This window comes from Lepidochelys olivacea (assembly GCF_965140295.1).
Source record: "Lepidochelys olivacea isolate rLepOli2 genome assembly, chromosome: 2".
Classification (NCBI taxonomy): domain Eukaryota; kingdom Metazoa; phylum Chordata; order Testudines; family Cheloniidae; genus Lepidochelys; species Lepidochelys olivacea.
The window spans coordinates 88,520,602-88,545,906 of record NC_140412.1 but is presented as its reverse complement, the minus strand read 5'-3'; the positions used below and the strand labels follow the sequence as shown (position 1 = coordinate 88,545,906).

At 40.8% G+C, this 25,305-nt stretch overlaps 1 protein-coding gene across 7 annotated transcripts in view; it reads right to left on the bottom strand.

The window, feature by feature from the left end:
* PTPRM (protein tyrosine phosphatase receptor type M) overlaps positions 1-25,305 on the bottom strand; it is a 685,790-nt gene that overhangs the window by 504,976 nt on the left and 155,509 nt on the right. For all 7 annotated transcript variants that reach the window (XM_084621210.1, XM_084621211.1, XM_084621214.1 and 4 more), the window contains exon 2: positions 56-178. In XM_084621210.1, coding sequence (XP_084477336.1) covers positions 56-178 — 123 coding nt within the window. The remainder of the gene's footprint in view (positions 1-55; positions 179-25,305) is intronic.

The window sequence follows — 25,305 nt, the reverse complement described above, 5'->3', positions numbered from 1 at the left end:
TCACACAGTGCTACAAGCCAAAATGAAAGAAAAGGAGTTTGAACTGAAAACAAACCTGATGGCATCCACGGATCAGATGAGGGCTTTAACAGTGTGTTCACCTGGTCCCAGTTAAGATCATCATCATCAGATTGACTATATCCACAGGAGCTAAATGGCTCATCAAAGGAACAACCTCCTGTAAAATAAATGCACAGGTACAAATTAAATCGAGCAAGCAAATATCAGATGATGAGTTCTATTTCCTTTCCGAATCATTTGGATACCAAGCTGAATTTGAGTCACAGTCATGATAGCTTCACAGAAAATAGGAAATCTTTTTGCTGTGGAAATCTAATCTCAGAGGGGACAAACATGAAATTTACAATTTCAGTCAATGTTTCACTTACTATTTGGCGTCCAGTACAAAAAACAAACAAAAAAAGGAGTCCAAGAGAACTCCTTCAGCACTGACTGGAGCCAACAGACCTGAACCTGAAGATCACATCTTTGAGAGCAAGCAAGGGAGAAGAAAACAGGTGGCTCTGGAGAAAATTCTCCAAAAAGGAATAGTACTGTTTCTGTGTTTTCCTTCCCTTTCTCCTCAGTTGTCCAATCATCAGAGCAGCATCCTTGTTTCGGGGGACTACACCATTCAAAGGCAGAGCAGAGTAAAATAAAATATCAAGCATATAGAAGAAAGAAAACCTAGAATGTCTGCTCACTTTTATAGTTGCCAGAGCTTTATTTTGTTAATAGTAGTGTCACTCCTCAACCTCCTGGAGAATACATCATTATGAACACAGTAAGGGTCCAGCAACCACAAAAGAAAATAGAAATTCTTTGTTTCTTTCCTCAGGTGTGTAAGCATTCTTAAAATGGCCTGTATGGACAGAATTACTAAAATTTGTTTATAAAATGTTATCTTTCCTCCTGAAGTCTGTCATTTTACTCCATGAAAATGAAACTTTGTGGACAAAATACAGCCCTAATAATGCATACTTCAGTCCACATTAAAACAGGTGATGCACTTGTTCATATGAAACTAAACTTTGGGGGCTGACCCTCAATTTTGAGACCAGACTGTACAGATATAAGAGACCTAAATTTGCCAAGCTTCACTGAAAAGGGAGCTTCAAACAAAATATAGATACAAAATCTTAAAAAGAAGTCCCTAAATTGCTCCTACAATATTATTAAATCCATGACTAAAGAGTTTCCAAAATACTTTATAAGGAAATAAATGAGTTATGGATAAAATAACCAAAATATTAGCAGAACAGTCTTACTACAACCCACTACTGCCTTCCTATTACATACTGCTGGCTCATAACTGAGAATGAGACACATTTTGTGAGAATTATAACTATAAAATTCATTTTGCATTAACGAACAGTCAATAAAGCATCTCTTCCCTCTCCCCCCCCCCCAAGTACTGCCATCTGCTTTCCTTTTATTGTGAATCTCACATAACATATTGTGTATGTCCTAGTTCAGAGGCACAGGTCAACCTACACTGTTCTAAACTGTGCCATGTAGAAGTGTCTTATTCATTAGCTCTTGGTATGCCAGGGAAATTAGCACCAATGGAAACTGTATCTTTCTGTATCACTTTTAGGAGTACAAGTCTCAATTAGATAGTCCACTGGGTACCAAAAAACTCATTGAAGAACTTACAGCACTAAACTCAATCGTTCACCTTGACAACAGATTTAAGTCACTCTTACCAAATTTAACGAATTCAGAAATAAAACAGATTTGTTGAAAGCATACTAAGCGACATCTGTAACATTTGTGGTGAGAAGATTTAAACTATTATGCAGCATTTGCAGGACATATGCTCTAATGTTTGCATAAATATTGCTTGATGTAGTAAAATTCATCTAGGTGCTTAGTTTCAGACACAGAACAAAGTAGACTTGACCTTGCATTTCACTATTTGAAGAGAAAAATATGCATGAATTTTTATAGGGAATGTCCCTCAGAAAGATCCAGAGAAAAGCAAGGGAATGGTTGAAGGGATGATTTACAAAGTAAATCCTGGAAGAATGCATATGACCAAATAAAAAAAAAGTTAGCAGTACGCTAGGGTTTACAGTTAAAATTTATGGTGTATCAATTTAATTCTCTCCATTATGAAAAGGTCTTTATGCATTGAAATGGCACATAAAAATGTCAGTTCTTCCTAAACCCAGGATAAGAACAGTGCTCCTACAAAGTCCAATACTTGTGAAAGTGAAGATTTTGTGAATTTTATATTGCCATTAGATATTTCTCCCCTTCTCTCCAGTTATGAAGTTCACAGAAATATAGATAAACAGGACTGAAGAAGATGGGAAAGACCTACAAGTCTATCCATGCCATCTTCTTCTGCCAATGCAGGAGCATTTCTCAACATATTTTCTACTGTTTTCCATCATTTCTCATGTTAAACTATTGCAAAGTCATACATCAGGAAGTCTGATAACTTTTGTTATTGTTTTTTTCCTATTACTGGCCATATGTGTTCCCCAAATAACTGCTCTTCATCTTTTGTATTTATACCCATCGAACACTTGAATGTCATCACCTTATATATATATATATATATATAACACCTCTTCTAAAAGTTAAATTAATCTAATCTTCACATATGGACTATATGCAAGAGGAAGACTTTTACATTCTACACTGCCACAGTGACCAGATTATCACACTGTAAGATAGCCTAGCCTTAAATAGTTAGGTAAGAAAACTACTGACTGAAGTACATGAGATCCTTAATAGCATAGATGTCAACCCATGTTAACCTCTGCATTGGTTTTCAGAAGATAAAACAGATTAATAAATTGAGCTAGACAAAAATTGACTTATTAGGAAGTGTTTTGTAGATTAAAAAACTGTCTCATATAAAAAGAAAAGGAGTACTTGTGGCACCTTAGAGACTAACCAATTTATTTGAGCATGAGCTTTCGTGAGCTACAGCTCACTTCATCGGAAGTGAGCTGTAGCTCACGAAAGCTCATGCTCAAATAAACTGGTTAGTCTCTAAGGTGCCACAAGTACTCCTTTTCTTTTTGCGAATACAGACTAACACGGCTGTTACTCTGAAATGTGTCTCATATGTATACTGGGTGCACAGGAAGTTTCATAAGCTGAACTAAAAACACTGAAAATATTTGAGAAACAGCTGGAGAGCATAACAGAATGAGAGAACAAAGTATTGACAATCAAGAACCATGGCAGTTTGAATGGCTTTTATTTGTTTGCAGGTAATTCTGATATTCACATATAATTTAGTTAGAAATGTGGCAAAGCTGTTCATAAATAGGCCAAAACAGCTGACAACAATATCTTTACACTAATTGCTAGTCACGCTCTCCATCTTTCTACTCCCTGTTCTGGCACAATGCTATTACTATACTTGGCTTCTATCTGCACAAAATCAAAACTGAATGCTTTCCTTCTGCACTGATGTTCAGTTAATTGGACACGATATAGACAAGACAACAAGGAAAAATATGTATCAATATCCCCAAACAACCTTAGTTCCTCATGTTTCTTCCACTGTTCTAAAAAAAAAAAAAAAAAAAAAAAAAAAAAAAAAAAAAAAAAAAAAAAAAAGCTTACAACCAACTAATTAGAGGATTGTTTAAACTCAGCTACAAATGTTTGATACATTTTACTTAAAATCACTATTGTTCTATTTAACTGAGTTTATTTTAACAATTAAAATGCAGACTATATCACCTTCTCTAAATCATGTTTTCACTTCACTTCTGAATTTAATTGACAAAAATGATAAAGGTGTATAAAATGCATCCTAACTTTAATCACGTCACATTTAGTGATACTGAGCACAGCAGAAACATTCTTTTAAAAGCTATATAATTTAATCAACCAAAGCACTTTTCCCATGTTACCCTGGCATTAAAATATCTACAAGCTGAACTATATTTTAAAAGTACTATTTCTAGACTTACTGAAATATTTTAAAGAAAATAGGATGTATCTGTTCCATTAAGGTTCTCTGGTTTGTACAGCTTTCATACAAATTTGTGGATTCTTGAGAAAAATTTTATGGACAAAGGATCTATTATTTCTTGTAGATATTAAAAGCTGTGGCATTCAGAATGAATAAAATTGTCCCCAGTAATTGTAGTGTTTCATCCAGTTCACTCTATGCCACTGTAGAACTCTATTTCTTGAGAAAAAAATGTTCTGTTTTTACATGGCTAATTTATTATAGATCTTGAATATGTTGTTGGATTCAGCCAGAAAGTTAAGATAAAATGAAAGCTATTACTGACTTCATTTTTTCCAACAAGAATTACGTTTTTTCAAGGTATTTATTTTACATTCGGCTTACTGTATAAAGGATACAACATGATATTGACTGTTAAAAAGACATTCGGGTTGGGAATGTGACACAATCCAACAAAGACAAAGAAATTCGAAGTTGAGCCAGATACTTGGCCTTGATCCTGCTGTGTTTACATAATGCAGGGATCTCAGATTTTTATGTGGTGTTTCATCCAAATATATGCTACAAAATGTAAGGGTAACGGGACATGTTATGGCTAGGAGTATCAGCCTTAAATGTTAGTTTCTTTGACAGGGAAATGTATGCAGGCTAATACAATGCACCATAACCAGCAATGCAAATGCTCTGTGGCAAATTACATCCAATTTTTACTATAAGGCCCTCTGGGTTTCTGCAGCACTTCTATGAAAAGCAAATAGAAAATTCTGTGGCAGAGATAGGTAAACTCAGTTTTTGAGTTTATTGAATTAAACACGAACATGAATAATACAAGTAAAGCATTATTTATGTCCTAGTTGATATTAATTTTAATTTACATTTTGTTGTCCTCGAATTTTCAGGGTTTAATGTGGCACAGATGGTTGTGTTGTCGAAACATAACCACACTATATGAGTTGTTGGGGAGGGGACAGAGGTTTTAACAGCTGGTTCAAAAATATTTGGGGCTTTTGGCAGAAGAGAAGACATAGGAAGCAATTTGGGCTCTTAGCACCCATGAGGTATTGGTGGCTTTTGGTAATGAGGAGGGGAAGCAATTCCTCTTTCCTCAGTGACAGATGCGAAGGACCAGTGGACTTTTTTTTTTCGGGGGGGGGGAGAAGGAATCCTATCTGTGACCAGGTGCCCCCTGCCCTTGCAGCCCCCACAGTCCTACTACACCCTGCACCAGGAAAGGAGCAGCAAAGTTGGGTCCTCCAGGCCTGCCTGGAGAGGCAGCATGGATGCAATCAGAGGTCATCAGGCTCAGCTAAAAGGCACTGCAGGGGCTAAGCAGTTCAGTTCCTGGCTAGGGCCATTGGGGCAAAGCAGGGTGTGCCTTGCTGGCCACAGAAGCTCAAGAGACAACCAAAGTTTGGTTTTGGCTGCATTTGCTTAAACAGAGAGAGAGGGGACCTGAGAACTTTAACACTGAGCTAAGGAGTGAAGATAAAGGAGCCAGGTGGGAAGAAGCTTAGTATGTGGCTGCTGTCTAGAGCAATGGTCTCCAAAGCGGTGTGCACATACCCCAGGGGGTGCTCAAGATGATCCACTGGGATGGCGCGGCAGGAGGAGGGGGAAGGCGGCCGGAGGAGCGCTGCCCTAAGATTAGCCAGAATGCTGCCCCTTACAGTGTGCCACCCTAGGCATGTGCTCCCTATGCTGTTGCTTAGAGCCAGCCCTGAGAGGTATCCTGAGGGAAGAGTGGGAGTTCTCCAATGCGGAGGGGTTGACAGTGGCACCCTCACTCGTTCATTCGTTTTCAGAGTATTGCGACATATTGCAGTTTACATGTGTCCAGTTAAGTGGCTTTACGGATTATATTATCTAGTTTTAACTAAACTAACCCTCACAAAATGGACAAGTGGCTTAAAAAGAGTCCTGCAAAGACACAGTGGATTGAAGATAATACTAATAATGCGAGCACAAGCGAACAACAAGAAAATGGCAGAGCTGACAGTTCTCCTCCTAATTCGAGCTCTTCGTCAGCCACATTACGAGGTAAAAACAATGACGATCTAATAGATCTGACAAGAAGTCTGCCAAAAAATTCGAAATTATCAAGAAGACTATTTGAGATATGGATTTACATCCACTATCATTAATGATGAACCTTGCCCTAAATGTATATTGTGCCTTGAGATATTAGCTAATGATAATATGAAGCCATCACGATTAGCAAGACATTTAAAAACTAAGCATCCAGAACATGAAGACAAACCTCTACAATTTTTTCAGCTATGTTTAAAGTCATGAGATACTCAATCCAGTACTTTACAAAATTTCACTAAACTTAATGATAATCGTTTAGAAGCCTCTTTTGAGGTTTCTTACTTAATAGCGAAAGACAAAAAGCCACATACCATTAGGGAAACACTTGTTTTTCCTGCTGCAGCAAAAGTGGATGAAATAATGAACAGAACACAATATGGCGACAAACTAAAATGCATTCCTTTGTCAGCAAATACTGTTGGAAGACGTATAAAAAACATTGCTGAAGATTTGAACAAACAAGTATTAGAATAAATTACGCATTGTGGGAGGTTTGCTATACAGTTGGATGAAAGTACAGACGTTTCTAACATGTCTCAGCTTATGGTATTTGCTAGATCCTGTTTCGATAATGAAATACACGAAGAACTACTTTTTTTGTGAAAAGAACAGGAGTACTTGGGGCACCTTAGAGACTAACAAATTTATTTGAGCATAAGCTTTCATGGGCTACAGCCCACTTCATCAGATGCATAGAATGTAACATATAGTAAGAAGATGGGGGGTGTAGGGAGCTTGGCGGGCCGCATGTTTGAGACCCTGGTTTAGTTAAAACTAGATAATATAATCCGTAAATCCACTTAACCGGGCACACGTAAACTGCAACGTGTTGCAATACGCTGAAAGTGAATGAATGAGTGAGGATGCCACTGTCAACACCTCCGCGTTGTGGAACTCCCACTCTTCCCTCCGGATAACTTGCAGGGCCAGCTCCGGACACCAGCATAGGAAGCACGTGCCTGGGGCGGCACACTCTAAGGGGCGGCATTCTGGCCAATCTTAGGGCGGCGCTCCTCCGGCCGCCCCTTTTCTTTTCCCACTCTGGGGGCGCTCCTCCTGCTGTGCCCCCCAATGGATCATCTTGCACGCACCCCACTTTGGAGACCACTGGACTAGAGGGCCCCTGGGTTGGAACCCGGAGTAGTGGGTGAGCCCCATGTACCCCACTGACCACTGATTATGTGGTGTAAAGCCTGAGAAGGGGACAAGCTGTTTTGGAAGCTTGAGTGAAGGGCTGAATTTAAAAGGGCCTGAAAACCCTCATAGGGCAGACAGACTGTTCTTGGACTTTTGCTACCCCAGAAGCATTTTGATTGCGTGACTCATCTGGAGGGTTGAGCACTGAAGGTTGATAACCTACCCAGGGCACCAGTTGCATCAGCTTGAGGCATTCAAGAAGTGAGTGTGCCCCATTATACCATCTCAGCAACTTCTGACAGCAACCCATTCCTCTCTGTCCCAATATCCACGAGTATATTCAACAAAGAGGGCCAAACATTAACTGAATAGTTTATTTAAAATGACCAGCAGGGGAACAGTTAACAATATTGACAAAGTGCCATCATTAAGCTCTACTGAAGAGAATAGGGCAAATCATACCTCACAGTTATTGTTTAGGATTTCCCACTTACGGAGACAAGACAGCGCCTGCACTCACTGCTTTACATTTGTTTGACATTTTTAAAATTAGAGGGTTATTTGCACACATAATGGACTAGAACCTTTCATTTACATATATAAATAAATCTTAGATTTTGCAGAACATTCTGCAACATATGGTGGATTCTGTGAGGCAAATTCTGTGACTGTGGAATTGTAGAATAACTAAGGCCCTTAGGAAACTAAGCAATAATGGGGTGAAAAGTAAAGTACTGTCACACATTACAAACTGGCTAAGACAGAAATGAAAGACCAATTTTCAACATAGCAAAACAGTGCAGGGCCCCATGGTTCTCTGCAAGGACCGTTTAATATATTTATTAAAGATATGGAGAAAGGGATGAGGTGACAAAATTCACGATTCAAAATTATTTACATTAGTCAAATTTGCAAAGACAATGATAGCCCTTAATTGCCCATTCATCTAGCCTTACTAGGACAATCTGTCAACAGACTTTTGTATTTGTATGTGGCTTACTGACCTACTTGGAAAGTTCTTTGTATGCAGATTCTTGACAAAACAAGATACAACTATTCCTTCAGTGCTATTATAGCCTATCAAGTTAAAACTACTTTCCAGATGTCTTAGTTCACAGATAGCTTTCACAACAAACTGCAGACATGTTACAGTTGTATTGGCACATTTGAGGCTGTTGCAATGAAGTAAACATAAAAAAAATCCTTATAAACATTTTGCAAGAGAGGTCTCAAGCATGTGCAGAAATCCTTTTTGAAACAAAATAAACCCAAACTAGAAGTGGTTTCAAAATATGCAAAAACTTCAATTTGCAATATGGGCTCATGTCCAGAGTTGTGAACAATTCTCTAATATAAATTACTTGTTATAGAATCTGAAAAGAAATCTGTTGAATAAAATAAAAGCCTGGTTACTTCTAGATTAATAGTGAGTGAATAATATGGATATGGGGGGAGATTTTTCAAATGAAAAATTGGGACACCTTTCTTCGTATTCTATATGTGTAGGTTTGGAATGGTTTTGACAAAGGCAGGAGTGGGGTGGGGAAAAAAGCTGTCCTAGGTGCATGGAAGGGTTTTGTCAGCCTGGGATGCAGTTCTCAATGTGGAAAGTTTTGGCCTGAGGGGTGTGGGAGGACTTTCACAGCTGGGAGATGCTAGGGAGTTGCACTGGGGTATGTGTGTGGGAGAGTGTGGACACAGACTTGTTCTGAGGCTGTAGAAAGGTTTTGGCAGCTTCACACACAGTGGCTGATGGAGTGGAGAATCCAATTTTTGATGCTTCATTGAAGAGGGTCAAAAAGTTTGGATGACACTTCAGAAACAACCCAGAACTTTCACCAAACGTTTGTTGCTGTTCTGTCTGTTCTCTCCACACACACACCCCTCAGCCCTTTCAAAATGTTGTCAAAACCAACATGTCTCTGCAAAACATTTAAACTAAGAAGGAACACCATATTTCAGCAATGTTCCAATTATAAAGCCCCTGTGAAAATCTGCCCAAATTTGTCCAAGTTACTATAAAACTTCAAAAAAAAAAATCAGTTTGCACATGCTCATAGACTTCATGAGTTTTAGCAACTAAAATCTGTGAAGACTGCACCCTCACTAAGCATACTTCATCCCCTCACATCTGCTGACTGGACTCTGCATGTACCAAACAACCGAGTATGCTCTCTCAGCTCCTAGTGCTGATCAGACTGAATGCACCTTCAATACAGTGCAACTGCCATGTTCCAGCCCAAGGGTGAAGCTGGCCTTTGCCTATAAATGGCCTTTCCCTGTAATGGCTGTCCTGGGCAGGGTGGGCTAGGCCCCAGAACTGAGAATAGGGAGCCTGTGCTCTCAATGACTCTCATGCTGGCATCCGGGCAGCATAGGAGAAGAAGCTGTCTGATTCAAACGCAGAGTGGACAAAAGAATAGACCCAGGGGGAGGTAATGGAGTTGACTAGAACAATGAATCTAGTGAGGCTGGGACAAAGAGCCAGGAATGGTGAAGACTGGATGGAGCCAAAGAAGGGGTTGGGGAGAAGACTCAGATTGGATGAGAAACCTGGTCTGGGAGAGTAGGCCTGAGAGCCAGTGAGGAGAGGGAAATGGGAGACAGGAAAGGGGAACAGCAACTAGCTGGGCCTGAAGACTGGGAATTGGGGACGGGGGAAAGAGAGATTGGGACTCAGAGGAAACCCAGAGGGGGAGACTAGGATTGGCTGGGCAAGGAAACTGTGACAAGAAGCCTAAGGATTAGGGGAAGCCAGGAGAATGGGATTGGAACAAAGAGCCAGGAGTGGAAAAGAGACAAGACGTGAAAACGGATTGGAGCAGGGCAGAAGGGGTCAGACTTGGTGCAAACAGGTAGGAGAGTCTATGCCCACTGCACAAACATTTTTCCAGTGTCTGGAAAAGGAAACTAAAATTCCTGAGTCTCTCCATTCCCCTGCTATCAGCAAATATTTGTGAACCCCACTGGTGAAGTATTTCACTACCCTCTTGTGTTGGTCCATATACAGGGTAACAACCTACTTCTGCTGTCAGTTATTCCATAATCTCAAGGGGTAGAAGCCTGTCTGGTGAATCAAATGTTTGTTCCTTCTTATGAACCATGTGGATGCCAATATGATACCCCATGATGAAATCAGTTTGTTTGCTTAAAAAACAAACCTAGGAAAAACCCCTAGGAAGGGGAAAAACACCCCTAGGAAATTAAACCTCCAGATTGCCTGTGCCATCTTAATTTGGCCCTCTTGTGTGTATGCATTTTTCCCCACAAAACTCCTGCCTCACCCAGAGCAAAGGATGAATCTATTCTGGTGATGAATCAGAGCTGTGTTATAAAGGAGGCTATTTCTACGCAGGACCCCTTCCTCATTTGTTGCACAAGTTGGAAGGTATGCAATGAATGAGGTAAGAGATTGCAGGAAGAAAAAAAGGATGGTTTCATGGTTAAGACAGTTGAATGCTGTTCAGGAAAACTGGTTTCTTTTCATCCCTCTGCCACAGAGTTCCTGTGTTTAAACCAAACTTTCCAGAAATGGTCACTAATAGTGTGTTCCTCTTTCCGGTGCCTTGATACTCTAGAGTCTGATTTGCAGAAGTGCTGAGCACTCACAGCTGCCACTGAGGTCAGTGAGAGCTGTGCCTTGCACATATGCAGTGCTATATAATAAGTACTCTGAAAAACCAGGTCTCAAATTGAGCACTCAAAATTAGTGGAAACTTTTTACCTTAATCTCTGTGTCTCAGCTTACTAGCTGGTACCGCCCCCCCACCTTATCTCACAAGGGTGTTGCAGAGATAAATTAATGTATGTCTGTGAAGTACTCAGATATTGTAGTGACCAGCGCCACAGAAAACCCCATAATGAAATGATTAACTCAGGGCTTGTCTACACAGCCCCACAGTTCAGATTAAAGGGGTTTTGAATTGCTGTGCATGGTCGCATGATGCGCTGTAACTCCCCCATGTTTACAGAGTACTATGTTTATGCTAACTAGCTACCTTTTGTTGGTGCTCACAGCCTCCACATGGGGGAGTCACAGTGCAGCACACTAGTGCACGCTGCAGTTCAGACCCCTGTAGTCCGAACTACGGGGCTATGTAGACATAGCCTCCCTCTCCATCGATGGTTTGAATACTGTGCTGTACATAAGGAACAGGGCCATACCCTGAACACTGAGGATAAAGGAAATGATGAAAGGCTGCTCACTACGTGAGCTCTGTGTACTGAATGAGGCAGAATTATTGTGGAAAAAAATATGCAATCATAATTCAAGATGATATCAGAATGCCTATGAACAGGAATGACAAATTAAGGTTTGCATACAGGCAACCTTAATTCTGGATTTCCCCAACTTTGAGTGCTTGACTTCTCAGCCTTAATTATTAAGTTGTTTTGACAATTGTGTGTGTAAAGCTGTATATTACAGCCACAAGAATGGCCATGATCTGTCTAGCTCAGTAGCCTGTCTTGTGAGAGTGGCTGGTGCCAGATGCTTCAGAGGAAATGAACAGAACTGGGCAACTTATTGAGTGATCCATCCTCTGACATCAGTCCAAGCTTCTGATAGTCAGAGGTTTAGGGACACCCAGAGCATTGAGTACCCTGACCATCTTGGCTAATAGCCATTGATAGACCTATCCAATACTAAGTAGTCAGCCATGAAGGGTTTTTCAGAACATGCACCAAAGCAAATAGACAGATCCTCAAATCCATAAAGAACTTTATAGGGTTTCTTCCTAGTATTGTAGGAATTATTAAAACAGATGTTTGCAGAATCTATTCAGAGTTTTATGGCTTAACAGTATGAAAGGCTATCATGTTAGCTATTAAAATAAGTTTGTGGGTTTTTAATAAAATTATAAGTTAATACTAACAAAGATAAGTTATTGGTACAAAACAAAAGCCACCACAGCCTTTTAGAATTTTATTCCTTTAGATCATTTTAATTATTTTACTTGTTTATACAGTGGCAACTATATAACCTTTACAACTTTTAAAGTAGTATATCTGTCAAACAAATTGATCTCCAAACAACTTAAGTTTACATATAAAATATACACAACAAATGTAAAATAAGAAACTCACTGAGACTAATAAAAACCAGGAAAGAAAGCACAGTAAGAACATACATAAACAAAGAACATACAAACTAAAATAATCAAAATGAACAATAAGGAAAAGAAATGGTGATCAAAGCCTCACACCTTCTGCAAGAAATGACACCTACAGCAGAAATACAGGTTTCAGAGTAGCAGCCGTGTTAGTCTGTATCCGCAAAAAGGAGTACTTGTGGCACCTTAGAGACTAACCAATTTATTTGAGCATAAGCTTTCGTGAGCTACAGCTCACTTCATCGGATGCATTCAGTGGAAAATACAGAGGGGAGATTTTTATACACAGAGAACATGAAACAATGGGTGTTACCATACACACTGTAACAAGAGTGATCAGGTAAAGGTGAGCTATTACATGCAGGAGAGCGGGGGGGGGGTGGAAGAAGACACCTTTTGTAGTGATAATCAAGGTGGGCCATTTCCAGTAGACGACAACAATGTCTGAGGAATAGTGGGGGGGGTGGAAACGAGGGCATAACCATGGGGAAATAGTTTTACTTTGTGTAATGACCCATCCACTCCCATCTTTATTCAAGCCTAAGTTAATTGTATCCAGTTTGCAAATTAATTCCAAATCAGCAGTCTCTCGTTGGAGTCTGGTTTTGAAGTTTTTTTTGTTGAAGAATTGCCACTTTTAGGTCTGTAATCGAGTGACCAGAGAGACTGAAGTGTTCTCCAACTGGTTTTTGAATGTTATCATTCTTGACGTCTGATTTGTGTCCATTTATTCTTTTACGTAGAGACTGTCCAGTTTGGCCAATGTACATGGCAGAGGGGCATTGTAGGCACATGATGGCATATATCACATTGGTAGATGCGCAGGTGAACAAGCCTCTGATAGTGTGGCTGATGTGATTATCCCCTGAATAGATATGTGGGCACAGTTGGCAACGGGCTTTGTTGCAAAGATAGGTTCCTGGTTAGTGGTTCTGGTGTGTGGTGTGTGAGTAGGGACATTAGGGGAGGAGAGCTGAGGAAGCGTTGTTCTAAGTCAGCCATAAAAATGTTGGCATACTGTGGGGCCATGCAGGTGCCCATAGCAGTGCCGCTGATTTGAAGGTATACAAATATACTGGCAAATGCTTTTCTACAAAGGAAATGACTATCAAAGCAGTCCATCAGGAACCAAACCCCTCTGTATGGCCAAAGACTGAAAGCTGTCTAAAATGTTAATATCCTCAGGTATGTCATGCCATTAGAACACCAGGGTGGGGGTGGATGGGTGGTGCAGATCAACTTTCAAATATAATATAATATAATTATTAGATAGATGATAGACACAAACAAACCCCTCCACACAGGTAGGCAACGTAAAAAAAAAAATCGTGCATAGGAGGGTCAAACTGGAGGCAAGTGATCAGCATATGTTTTGGAATTGTCCCAAACTACAAAAATATTCAGTTCTGATAAAAATATTCTACAAAAATGATTAAATCAAAGTCATAAATTGCTTCAATTGCTTAGACCAAAAACACTAAGCTACAAATAACTGAAGGAGGAATATCATGCAATATCTGCAAAATAGAATTCACAAGTTAAAAGATAGTCTGCCATTAGGGGGGAAAAAAGCCTCATGCAAGACTCTGATCTTATATGGTTCCTATAAAAGAATTTTCTCAAGAAGATGATCCTAAATATCTTTTTTCAATGAAGCGACCAAGAACAATGAAACCCCACAAAATATTTTGATTCATAGCTCCCTGAATTCAAGAACTACATATCTGCTATTTGTATTTATACACACATGCATTTCAGTGATGCTTTAGCTTCAATCCCATGTAACAACTTATAAATCAGGGATCATGCTCTCCAGCCCATCGCATAAACCTGCTCCTTTGTTCCCTTCCTGCGAAAGCCAAACTTCCTCAACCAAATTCCAGGAGATAATATATGACAAAAGCATGTTGTTCATGCACACATATGTAAGCTATTGTCAGAAGTATATAATTTATCCCTCCACTTTTATGGGAAGTCTTCATATAATAATTATTGAGTTGACTAATATTTAGCACTTATGCAGCTCTCCATCAATAGATCTCAAAGTGCTTTATGAAGATGGGTAAATATTACCCCTGGATGTACAAAGTTCAGGTGCAGGGAAATTAAGTATCTTGACAAAAATTACAGAATGAGTCAATGGCAGCGCCAAGAACAGAACCCAGATTTCCAAGCTGGAAATCTATCCACTGGATAATACTACTTCCTACTCCCTAACTCCATCAATTGTGCATGACTGTTATCTCACTTTAACAAACAGGAAAAGTAAGGAAAACATTGTGGTTAGTGCTTATCTCTTCTCCCATTCATTACAATCTTAGGCTAAGCTGGTAAATCATGCGTGTAAACATGCATGTTTTGCTTGTTTATGGATTCATAGATTCCAAGGCCAGAGGGGATGATCTAGTCTGACCTCCTGTATAGCACATGCCGTAGAACAGAGATGGGCAAACTACGGCCCATGGGACCATCCTGCCCGGCCCTTGAGCACCCAGCTGGGGAAGCTAGCCCCCGGCTCCTCCCCTGCTGCCTCAGCTCACCATGCCGCCAGCGCTCTGGGCAGTGGGGCTGCGAGCTCCTGCAGGGCGGTGCAGCTGCCAGCCTTGCTGCTCTGAGAGGCATGATAATGGGGCAGGGAGCAGGGGGAGTTGGATAAGGGGCAGGGGGTCCGGGCGGCAGTCAGGGGACAGGGAGCAGGGGGCGGTTGGATAGGCATGGGAGTCCCAGGGCTCCTGTCATGGGGCGGAGGGGGGGTATGGATGGGGTGGTCAGGGGAGGGGAAGTGGGAGAGGGCAGATAGGGGGTGGGGGCCAGGCTGTTTGGGGAGGCACAGCCTTCCCTACCCGGCCCTCCATACAGTTTCGGAACTCCGATGTGGCCCTCAGGCCAAAAAGTTTGCCCACCCTTACCACAGAATATCCCCAAAATAATTCCCAGAGCAGATATTTAAAACAAAACAAACAGCCAGCCAACCTTGACTGACAATTTTTAAATGACGGAGAATCCTCTAAGATCTTGGCGAGTTGTTCCAATGGGTAATTGCTCTCATCACTGAAAATGTACACCTTATTTCCAGTCTGAATTTGTCTAGCTTCAACTTCTAGCTGTTAGATTAGGTTATAACTTTCTCTGCTAGATTGAAGAGCCCATTATTAAATATTTGTTCCCCATGCAGATACTTACAGACTGTAATCATGTCACCCCTTAACCTTCTTTGTTAAGATAAACAGATTGAGCTCCCTGAGTCCATCACTATGAGGCACAATTTCAAATCCTTTAAATCATTCTTGTGGTTCTTCTCTGAACCCTCTCCAACTTATCAACATCCTTCTTGAACTGTGAACACCAGAACTGGACACAGTATTCCAGCAGCATTTGCACCAGTGCCTCAGAGGAAAATATCCTCTATACTCCGACTCAAGATCCCCCTCTTTATGCATCTCAGAATCACATCAGCCCCTTTGGCCACAATATTAAACTGCGAGCTTGTCTCATTATCCACCGTGACCCTGAAATCTTTTAGAGTCACTACTTCCCAGAATACAGTCCACCCCTTCTTTAATGTATGGCCTACATTCTTTGTTCTTAAATGTACACATTTAGCTGTATTAAAACACATTTTTAGTTGGCCCAGCTTACCAAGTAATCCAGATAGCTCTGGTTTCAGAGTAGCAGCCGTGTTAGTCTGTATCCGCAAAAAGAAAAGGAATACTTGTGGCACCTTAGAGACTAACAAATTTATTTGAGCATAAGCTTTCATGAGCTACTGCTCACTTCATTGGATAGCTCTGCGTCAGTGACCTAGCCTCTTCATTATTTACCAATTCCCGTGTCATCTGCAAACTTTGTCAGTGATTATTTTATGTTTTCTTCCAGGTCATTAATAAAAATCTTAAACAGTCTAGGGCCAAGAACCAGTACCCACAGGACACCAATGATAAAACACACATGCACTGATGATTACCTGTTTACAGCTACATTTTAAGACCTAACAGTTAATCACATTTTAATCCATTTAATGTCTTTCCAATTTTTAAACAAAATGTCACGTGCTACCAAGTCAAATGCCTTACAGAAGTCTAAGTATATTACATCAACACTATCACCTTTATCAACCACATTTGTAATTTCATCCAAAAAAAATCAAGTTTGAGAAGATCTATTTTCCATAAATGCACTTGGATTGACATTACTATTATCCTCCTTTAATTTATTATTAATCAATAACATATCAGCCACTCCACTGCCCACCAAGAATCAATATCAGACTGACAGGCTCATAATTACCCAGGTCATCCTATTTGCCCCTTTTAAATATCAGCAAAAGAGAAGTTTCTTTCAGTCTTCTGGAACTTCCCTAGCGTTCCAAGACATATTGAAAAAAAAATCAACGTTAACAGTGCAGTGAACTCCTCAGCCCAATCTTAAAAAAAAAACAAAAACAAAAACAAAAAACCCCTCTTGGATGCAAATTATCTGCACCTTCTGATATAAAAAGGTCTAACTTTAGGAGCTTATGATATTATCTGATTAAACTATGATTATATAGATCATTGTTGCTCCTACTTTTATATAATTGCAACAAACCTTGTACAAAATGGGTCATGAAAGATGTCTATGGTAAGGTTATGATTCGCTGAATATGATTATCATATTTGCATGCATGTGTCATTTTGTATCTGAAGTTATGAATATTAACTATGTACCTGTATTTCTAATGAGTTTGGTTCTGGGAAACACCAACAAAGTGTTTAGCCAGCACATTGTGAAGGAACTATTCAAGTTAAGTGGCTCATCAAAAGGACACAACTCACAATGGACGACACCCATCTACACTGAATAGACTATCCTATGAACGTTCTGTCTGGGGTATCGGAAATGGCTTCTTCTGTGACTAAGTGAAATCATGTATGGACATGTGACTTTTCCATGTGAATCCAAACTCCATCTCTTACCTGTAATTTTCCACTAGCTGTGCTGAGGGCTTTGTTTGAAACAATCGATTTCCCTCCACATGACAGAAGCTATAAAAGGCCCTGGAAACCCCACCATTTTGCCTCTTTCCTGCTCAAACTTCTGGACTATGGACTTATACTAATGGGAGCATTCTAACCAAGGGACTGATGACTTTCCAATGATTTAGAAGTAACCAGAGACTTGGTTTAAACCAGAAGTTTTATGCCATCACTGCTACAAGCCTGAACCAAGAACTTTGCAATTGTGGTATGTATTTGATTCCTTTAACCAATTTTAACTCTCACCTTTTTTCTTTTTATAAATAAACCTTTAGATATTTTAAACTAAAGGATTGGCAACAGAGTGATTATTGGGTAAGACCTGAGTTATAGACTGACCTGGGTGGGTGGCTGGTCCTTTGGGATCAGAAGAACTATTAAAATCATAAAGAAGGCTTACAAAGCAAAAGTGAACAGTCACATAAATGATTACGACATGAAACAAAAGAACTTAAGAGCTGAAAAAGAACAATGTAAGTAAATCCAACTCTATAAAATGTAACTGCATCCAAAATGTAATGAGGTATATAAAGCCAAATGAAAGAAAAGAAAGTGAAGCCTACGTAATACAGTGTGGCTGCACCAAAATCAGAATACAACAAGGACAGTCCAACCAAAATGATGAGAAAAGAAATCAAAACAACAAAGGTGAAGGGAATTTCTTTTTTCCAAAATGTGTGTGTATGTATGTATTTTGTGTTTAACTGCAAAATCATGTCCGATTTGCATCTCCTGCTTACTTAGGAAGAGCACATCAGTGTGTTCACCTCAAAGTACAATATGGGTGCAACTGTTCTTTGGTGCTGTTTATAAGCAAAGTGAAGAGGAAAGGTAACTTTCATGTTAGGCTCTGGTCAGATATAGTAGTCAGTCATGATATTCAAGTGGAGATCAACAACACTTTGTCCTTCAGTAATTATAGTGACAAAATACACATACATCTTCTTTCCACTGAATATTGGTATTCATTTTGCCTATGCTGCACAGCAGCAGCAGTGTCCTGCCATTTTCATTTACATCATGAATACTCTCACATTCTCGCTATGGTTTTGATTTCACCACCGTCTCTACTTTCAGCTCACTGTCTGAAAAGATGTTTCACCAAAATATGCACTTCGCAGGTAGGTCTGATTAGAATTAAAAAGGAAAACATACAAACAAAATAATAAGTTGACCATTTCACGAACTTGTTTTGTTTCGCTGAAGGCACACAGTGGCCTAATAACAAAAAGGATAAAACAAAATGTGACCAAAATTAACACTTAAGATGTTTCTTACTAGTGTTCACCAAGGTGAAATTCCACCCTGTGCAAAGAGTAAATTCAAGCTCCAGGCCTATGCACCATTAAGCTTTCAATATAAGACTTAAGAAGGACATAAGAAGTTGTGATGACTGACTGTAGAAAGGCGAATTTCACGTCACCCACCAGTAGCTGCCTTGGAGGTTGTACATGAGTAGTTCATAAGTCAAAAGCATGTGTACCCTATGCCCTTCTACTCCATCTAAGGTGCTCAAAGTAATCTACAGATTATTAAAATATAAAATAGGGTAATCCATCAAAGATTGGCAGCAGAGGGAGAGAAACTGAAATGTCAAAGTGGCATCGGTCGAGAGAGGAAGCTACACATACTAAAGCCTCTGAATAAACCAAAAATACCTGGGGGGAGGGCGGGGTGAAGACAGTTGAGCCATTTATTGTTAAAAATGATAGGTAGCGGCTGAAACACACAACCCATATCCAAAAATCCACCATACATCAGGGCTCACTTACCTCCCACACCCTGCCCAATCTAAGACTCGGCGATGGAACTTCAGAAGAATACAATAATCAAGACTGTAACTACAAGGCCACATAATGCTTCTCTAAGATCACCACAGGATAAATAAGACTGCAAGTTTTGCAGCAGGAAGAACTCATATACCACATCCATCCCATAGCTTTCCACAAACAGGGCATGGTGAAAAAGAATGCTCAGATTTTGACGCTGGCTAACTTCTTTCAAAATAACAGGTTTCAGAGTAGCAGCTGTGTTAGTCTGTATTCGCAAAAAGAAAAGGAGTACTTGTGGCACTTTAAAATTTATTAGTCTCTAAGGTGCCACAAGTCCTCCTTTACTTTCAAAGTATGCTCTCTTGAGTCACAAAGCTATATAAATAAACTGTCGACCACTAATATCACAATTCTTTCAAAATATATTGCTTTTTGAGAAGTTACTATTTAGTAACACTGTAGCTTTCCACTTCTATTTAACTGTTAAAACCTAACACTCAAATACTTAATTTGAGATGAAGATACATTGTCCTAAAGTGCAGTTTTTCCACACATAGTATGCAATGGATGCTGCACTGGATGTGCTGAGATTAAGACTAAGGAGATGATAAACAATACGGAACCAGAGACACGTTAGCCTTCTGCCTGGGCATCCATTTTTCCACCCAACAAACTAGTTTTCAGCCAGATCTCATACCATGCGTCTAATTATTCTGACTGAAGAAAAAGAGGGCTACTTTAACAGATTTACCATAAATCTTAGTTAAATTTATTATAGGGTTTAAAAACCAGCTGACAAGACAGATCTTACTTTATAGGTCAAAATATCTCTGTTTACCCCTTTCATCACAGTAGTAGGTAAATGGCCTATTAATGACAGGCAGTTCCCGTGTGGTCACAAAACAATTACAATGTATGATCTGCTAAAATAATGTATTGGCGCATATCCTTCACTGAGCAGTACACTGGGTTATATTAAAATATGCAACTTCGTATGTTTAAAGTGGAGATTTCCAATCTATTTGTGCAAGATCAATTAAAAAGAGATACAAAGAAGTTCTGAATTTTCAAACTTGGATAAAGTTCAGCTCTCAGTGTGAGATCTGAGATTTGTTTTTGCACTTTCACAATGTTTATTGCAGGTTAATACTGTCTATTAGTTACTAGACAGAAGAACTAAGGGCTTGCCATGCTATCAAATCCAAGATGATGTTTCAGCCATTTCATTCGCACACAGGACATTCTGAACTGAATCAAATTTTTTTTTCTGTTGTCAAAAACATTGTATGAAATTTCTTTTTATATACATATAAAGGTATTTCAATGAGAAATCTTGCAGTATTTCTCATCATCTGCTAGTTCAGCTTTTCAAACAGATATCTTCATCTTTAAACTCCTCAAGCTAAAAACCACAAGTCACCCTCTACGGTGCTGCTCATCTTTAAAGAGTATCTTGTCTTCTTGTCTCCCAGAAGACAAAAATCCACAAAGCAATCTCAGGTAATTTGAAACCACTGCCTGATGCTTCCCCAAACCCTGTCTTTTTGAGCCTGAAATCTTTCCGTTAAACCCATATGGGACTGGGGGGGCATTTCAGACTAACCTAATTTCTACGCCCCTGCTTAGAAGCTCCACAGCGGCTCGCTTGTGCACACAGTCTGTTTCATGCTTTGAACTTTAAAAAGGATTTAAACAGACAATCTCGATATCATAATAAATCCAAGTGCATTACTCTCCTATCGATTGTGAGAAAATAAAAGTTTGAAGCTTGATTTCATGGGTAATCTTCTCCATTTGCTTGATGAGTTTTGCAGTTGCTAAAGAACACTCAGTGCATCCTGTTAGATAACAGCATATTAAAATGGGATGAGAAATCCAGACCATTTCAGAATGCATTTCAAGTCTTAAGTAAAGAAGCAATATTAATTTTGTTAGTCTAAGGGTTTTCAATTATTCTACAATTAAAAACAAACAGTAAACACTTCCCCAGTAAGGGTGTGTAAAGGTTTGGACTCACCCCATAGTGCCTCCTGCTGGTCATTGGGAATTAGCTCTTTTCCAGCCTGGAGCGCCCTCTGCAGGCTGGTGATCCACACAGCTCTGGCCGCCATGTCCCTCACAGAGCCCGGTGCCCCTTTCTCTAGGGTTCTGCCCCCTGGCAGTACCCCCACACTCTGCCTCTGGGTCTCCCCATCCTGGGGAACCCCAAACCCACTATCCCCACCTTGCCTCAATCTAGGCTAATGCCAGTCATCACCAAGCCCCTGCTCCTTGGGGCAGACTGCAGTGTAAAGGCCACTCATCATAGGCAAGGGGGTTTGGACCCGTTACCTTCCTCCTCCCAGTACCTCTATGGGTCTTGGACCAGGCCCTGCAGCCTGGGGAGTTGCCAGCCGGGAGCTCCCCTGGCCCTCTCCAGTCCTGCTTCACTCCCAGTACCCTGTCAGGCAGGCAGCCAGGCCCTGCTCTCTCCCAGCCTGGAGAGAGACTCCTTGGGCCCCTGGCTCACAGCCTTTTTATACAGGCCAACTGGGGCCTGATTGGGGTATGGCCCAGCTATGGCTGCTTCCCCAATCAGCTCTCCAGGGCTGCTTTTAACCCCTTCTATTTTAGGAGCGCTACAGGGTGCTACAATTTTAAAATACTTTTATAAATGATACACAATGTTTATAATGTATTTTATATTTCTTATGTCCAAATTTAAACAGAATATATAATAAAATATACTTTCTAAATCAGCAAAGTTTACAGTAAATACTAGTATCCGTTATGTTTGTTATTTTATTATATTTTATTACTAGTGTTTTTGCTGAAGGTGGGGGGTATTTTAAGCAGCCCATTGTATTTGAACAGGTGAAAATGTATGAATGCCCTCCATCCCCTTTCCCCATTAGAACAGGTGCCAATCTGAGAATTTTATAAACCAAAAGAAATAAAATAAAAATCCTGTTGAAATAGACTACGCATAATACATATATAATTTTTAATCTACAGGTTCCCTCCCTAACTTCTTTATCCAATTGTAGGGCTGAATTTAGTTTGGCGGGGGAGGGGTATTTTATATTTTGTTTTGGTTTTTAAATTAAAAAGTATGTTTCTTTCCACTGTGTGACTGTGACGCTAAAGGGCTTCTACAGGCACATCCCAATCTATTCAGCCCTATGCCTCAACTCTAGGTATCCAAACTGGCCTATAAGAATGAAGTTACCTTCCCTTAGTAGCACCTCTAAGTACAGCACTTTACCTCTTGGTTGAAAAGAGGACAAGATCTCCTTCTATCCGGTGGCTTTAGAATCATAGAAGATTAGGGTTGGAAGAGAACTCAGGAGGTCATCAAGTTCAACCCCCTGCTCAAAGCAGGACCAACACCAACTAAATCATCCCAGCAAGGGCTTTGTCAACCTCTGAGGATGAAGATTCCACCACCTCCCCAGGTAACCCATTCCAGTGCTTCATCACCCTCCTAGTGAAATAGTTTTTTCTAATATCCAACCTAGACCTCCCCCACTGCAACTTGAGACCATTGCTCCTTGTTCTGTCATCCGCCACCACTGACAACAGCCTAGTTGAAGGTTGCTACCCCCTCACTCTTCTCTTCTACAGACTAAGTAAGCCCAGTTCCCTCAGCCTCTCCTCATAAGTCATGTGCCCCAGCACCCTAATCATTTTCTTTGCCCTCTGCTGGACTCTCTCCAGTATGTCCACATCCTTTCTGTAGTGGGGGGCCCAAAACTGGATGCAGTATTCCAGGTGTGGCCTCACCGGTGCCAAATAGAAGGGAATAATCACCCTCGATCTGCTGGCAATGCTCCTACTAATGCAGCCCAAGATGCTATTAGCCTTCTTGGCAACCAGGGCTCACTTCTGACTCACATCCAGCTTCTTGTCTACTGTAATCCCTAGGTCCTTTTCTGCAGAGCTGCTGCTTAGCCAGTTCTTCCCCAGCCTGTAGCTGTGCATAGGATTCTTCCGTCCTAAGTTCAGGACTCTGCACTTGTCCTTGTTGAATCTCAACAGATTTCTCTTGGCCCAATCCTCCAATTTGTCTAGGTCATCCTGGACCCTATCCCTATCCTCCAGCATATCTAACTCTCCCCCCAGCTTAGTGTCATTCGCGAAGTTGCTGAGGGTGCAATCCATCCCATCATCCAGATAATTAATAAACACGTTGAACAAAACCAGTCCCAGGACCAACCCCTGGGGCAGTCCGCTTGATACCGGCTGCCAACTAGACATCGAGATGTTGATCACTACCCATTGAGCCCGATGGTTTAGCCAGCTTTGTATCCACCTTATAGTCCATACATCCAATCCATATTTTAACTTGCTGGCAAAAAGACTGTAGGAGACTGTATCAAAAGCTTTGCTAAACTCAAAATATATCACGTCCACTGCTTTCCCCATATCCACAAAGCCAGTTATCAGTTGGTCAGGCATGACTTTGCCCTTGGGGAATCATGTTGACTGTTCCTGACCACCTTCCTCTCCTCCAAGTGCTTCAAAATGGATTCCTTGAGGACCTGCTCCATGAATTTTCCCAGGACTGAGGTGAATCTGACCGGTCTGTAGTTCACCGGATTCTTTTTCTTCCCTTTTTTAAAGATAGGCACTATATTTGCCATTTTCCAATCGTCCAGGACCTCCCCCAATTGCCACGAGTTTTCAGAGATAATGGCCAATGGCTGTGCAATCACATCAGCCAACTCCCTCAGCACCCTCAGATGCATTAGATCTGGACCCATGGACTTGTACATGTCCAGCTTTTTTAAAATAGTCCTTAACCTGTTCTTTCACCACTGAGGGCTGCTCACCTCGCCCCCATACTGTGCTGCCCAGTGCAACAGTCTGCGAGATGACCTTGTCTGTGAACACCAAGGCAAAAAAAGCATTGAGTACTTTGGCTTTTTCCACATCATCTGTCACTAGGTTGCCTCCCCCATTCAGTAAGGGTCCCACACTTTCCCTGACCACCTACTTGTTGCTACCATACCTTTAGAAACCCTTCTTGTTACACTTCACATCCCTTGCCAGCTGCAACTCCAATTGTGCTTTGGCCTTCCTGATTCCACCCTTGCATGCTCGAGCAATCTGTTTATACTCTTCCCTAGTCATCTGTCCAAGTTTCCACTTCTTGTAAGCTTCCTTTTTGTGTTTAAGCTCACTGAATATTTCTCTGTTAAGCCAAGCTTGGTCGCCTGCCATATTTGTTGTTCTTTCTTCACACGAGGATGGTTTGTTCCTGCGCCTTAAATAAGGCTTCTTTAAAATACAGCCAGCTCTCCTGGACTCCTTTCCTCCTCATATTTGCCTCCCAGGGGATCCTGCCCACCAGTTCCTTGAGGGAGTCAAAGGCTGCTTTTCTGAAGTCTAGGGTCCGTATTCTGCTGCTCTCCTATCTTCCTTTTGTCAGGATCCTGAACTCGACCATCTGATGGTCACTGATGCCCAGGTTGCCACCCACTTCTACTTCCCCAATTCTACTTCTACTTCCCCAATTCTTCCCTGTTTCTGAGCAGCAGGTCAAGAGGAGAATGGCCCCTAGTTGGTTCCTCCAGCCCTTGCACCAGGAAGTTGTCCCCAACACTCTCCAAAAACTTCCTGGACTGTCCGTGCACTGCTGTATTGCTCTTCTCAGCAGATGTCAGGGTGATTGAAGTCCCCCATGAGAACCAGGGAAACTTCTGTTAGTTGTCTGAAGAAAGCCTCATCTACCACATCCTCCTGGTCTGGTGGTCTGTAGCAGACACCCACCACAACCTCTCCTACTCAATGAATTAACTAGCAGGAGATGCCACAACAATGAAACTGTCAAAAACAGTCCACTAGGCAACTTCATCACACTGGTCATTAGTTCACTACATCAACACCACCTCTAGTCTCTAGCAGCCCCAAACCAGATTTCCAAGTCTCCTTGTTAAATCAGTCAGCACAACATGCTTCCACAGCACTGCAGGTATAAATAACATTCTATTTTTCAATTCAGTTTGCCACTGGTTTTTCATTCTTATGCATTATCTCTGGTAATAATTATACTTTACTTCATCTATAATCTGCTGGAGAGATATGTAAGAATTAATTTAGAAAACTCTTGATATTTCTACAGTGCCTGGACAGCTGGGAGATGCAGATGAACCTGAGACTCTGAATACACCCTCCCCGCAACACTGACACTTTTGCTAGCCCAAGGAGTGAAATACTTAATCTCCCACATGGCAGGACAGACTGCCCAACTACACCAC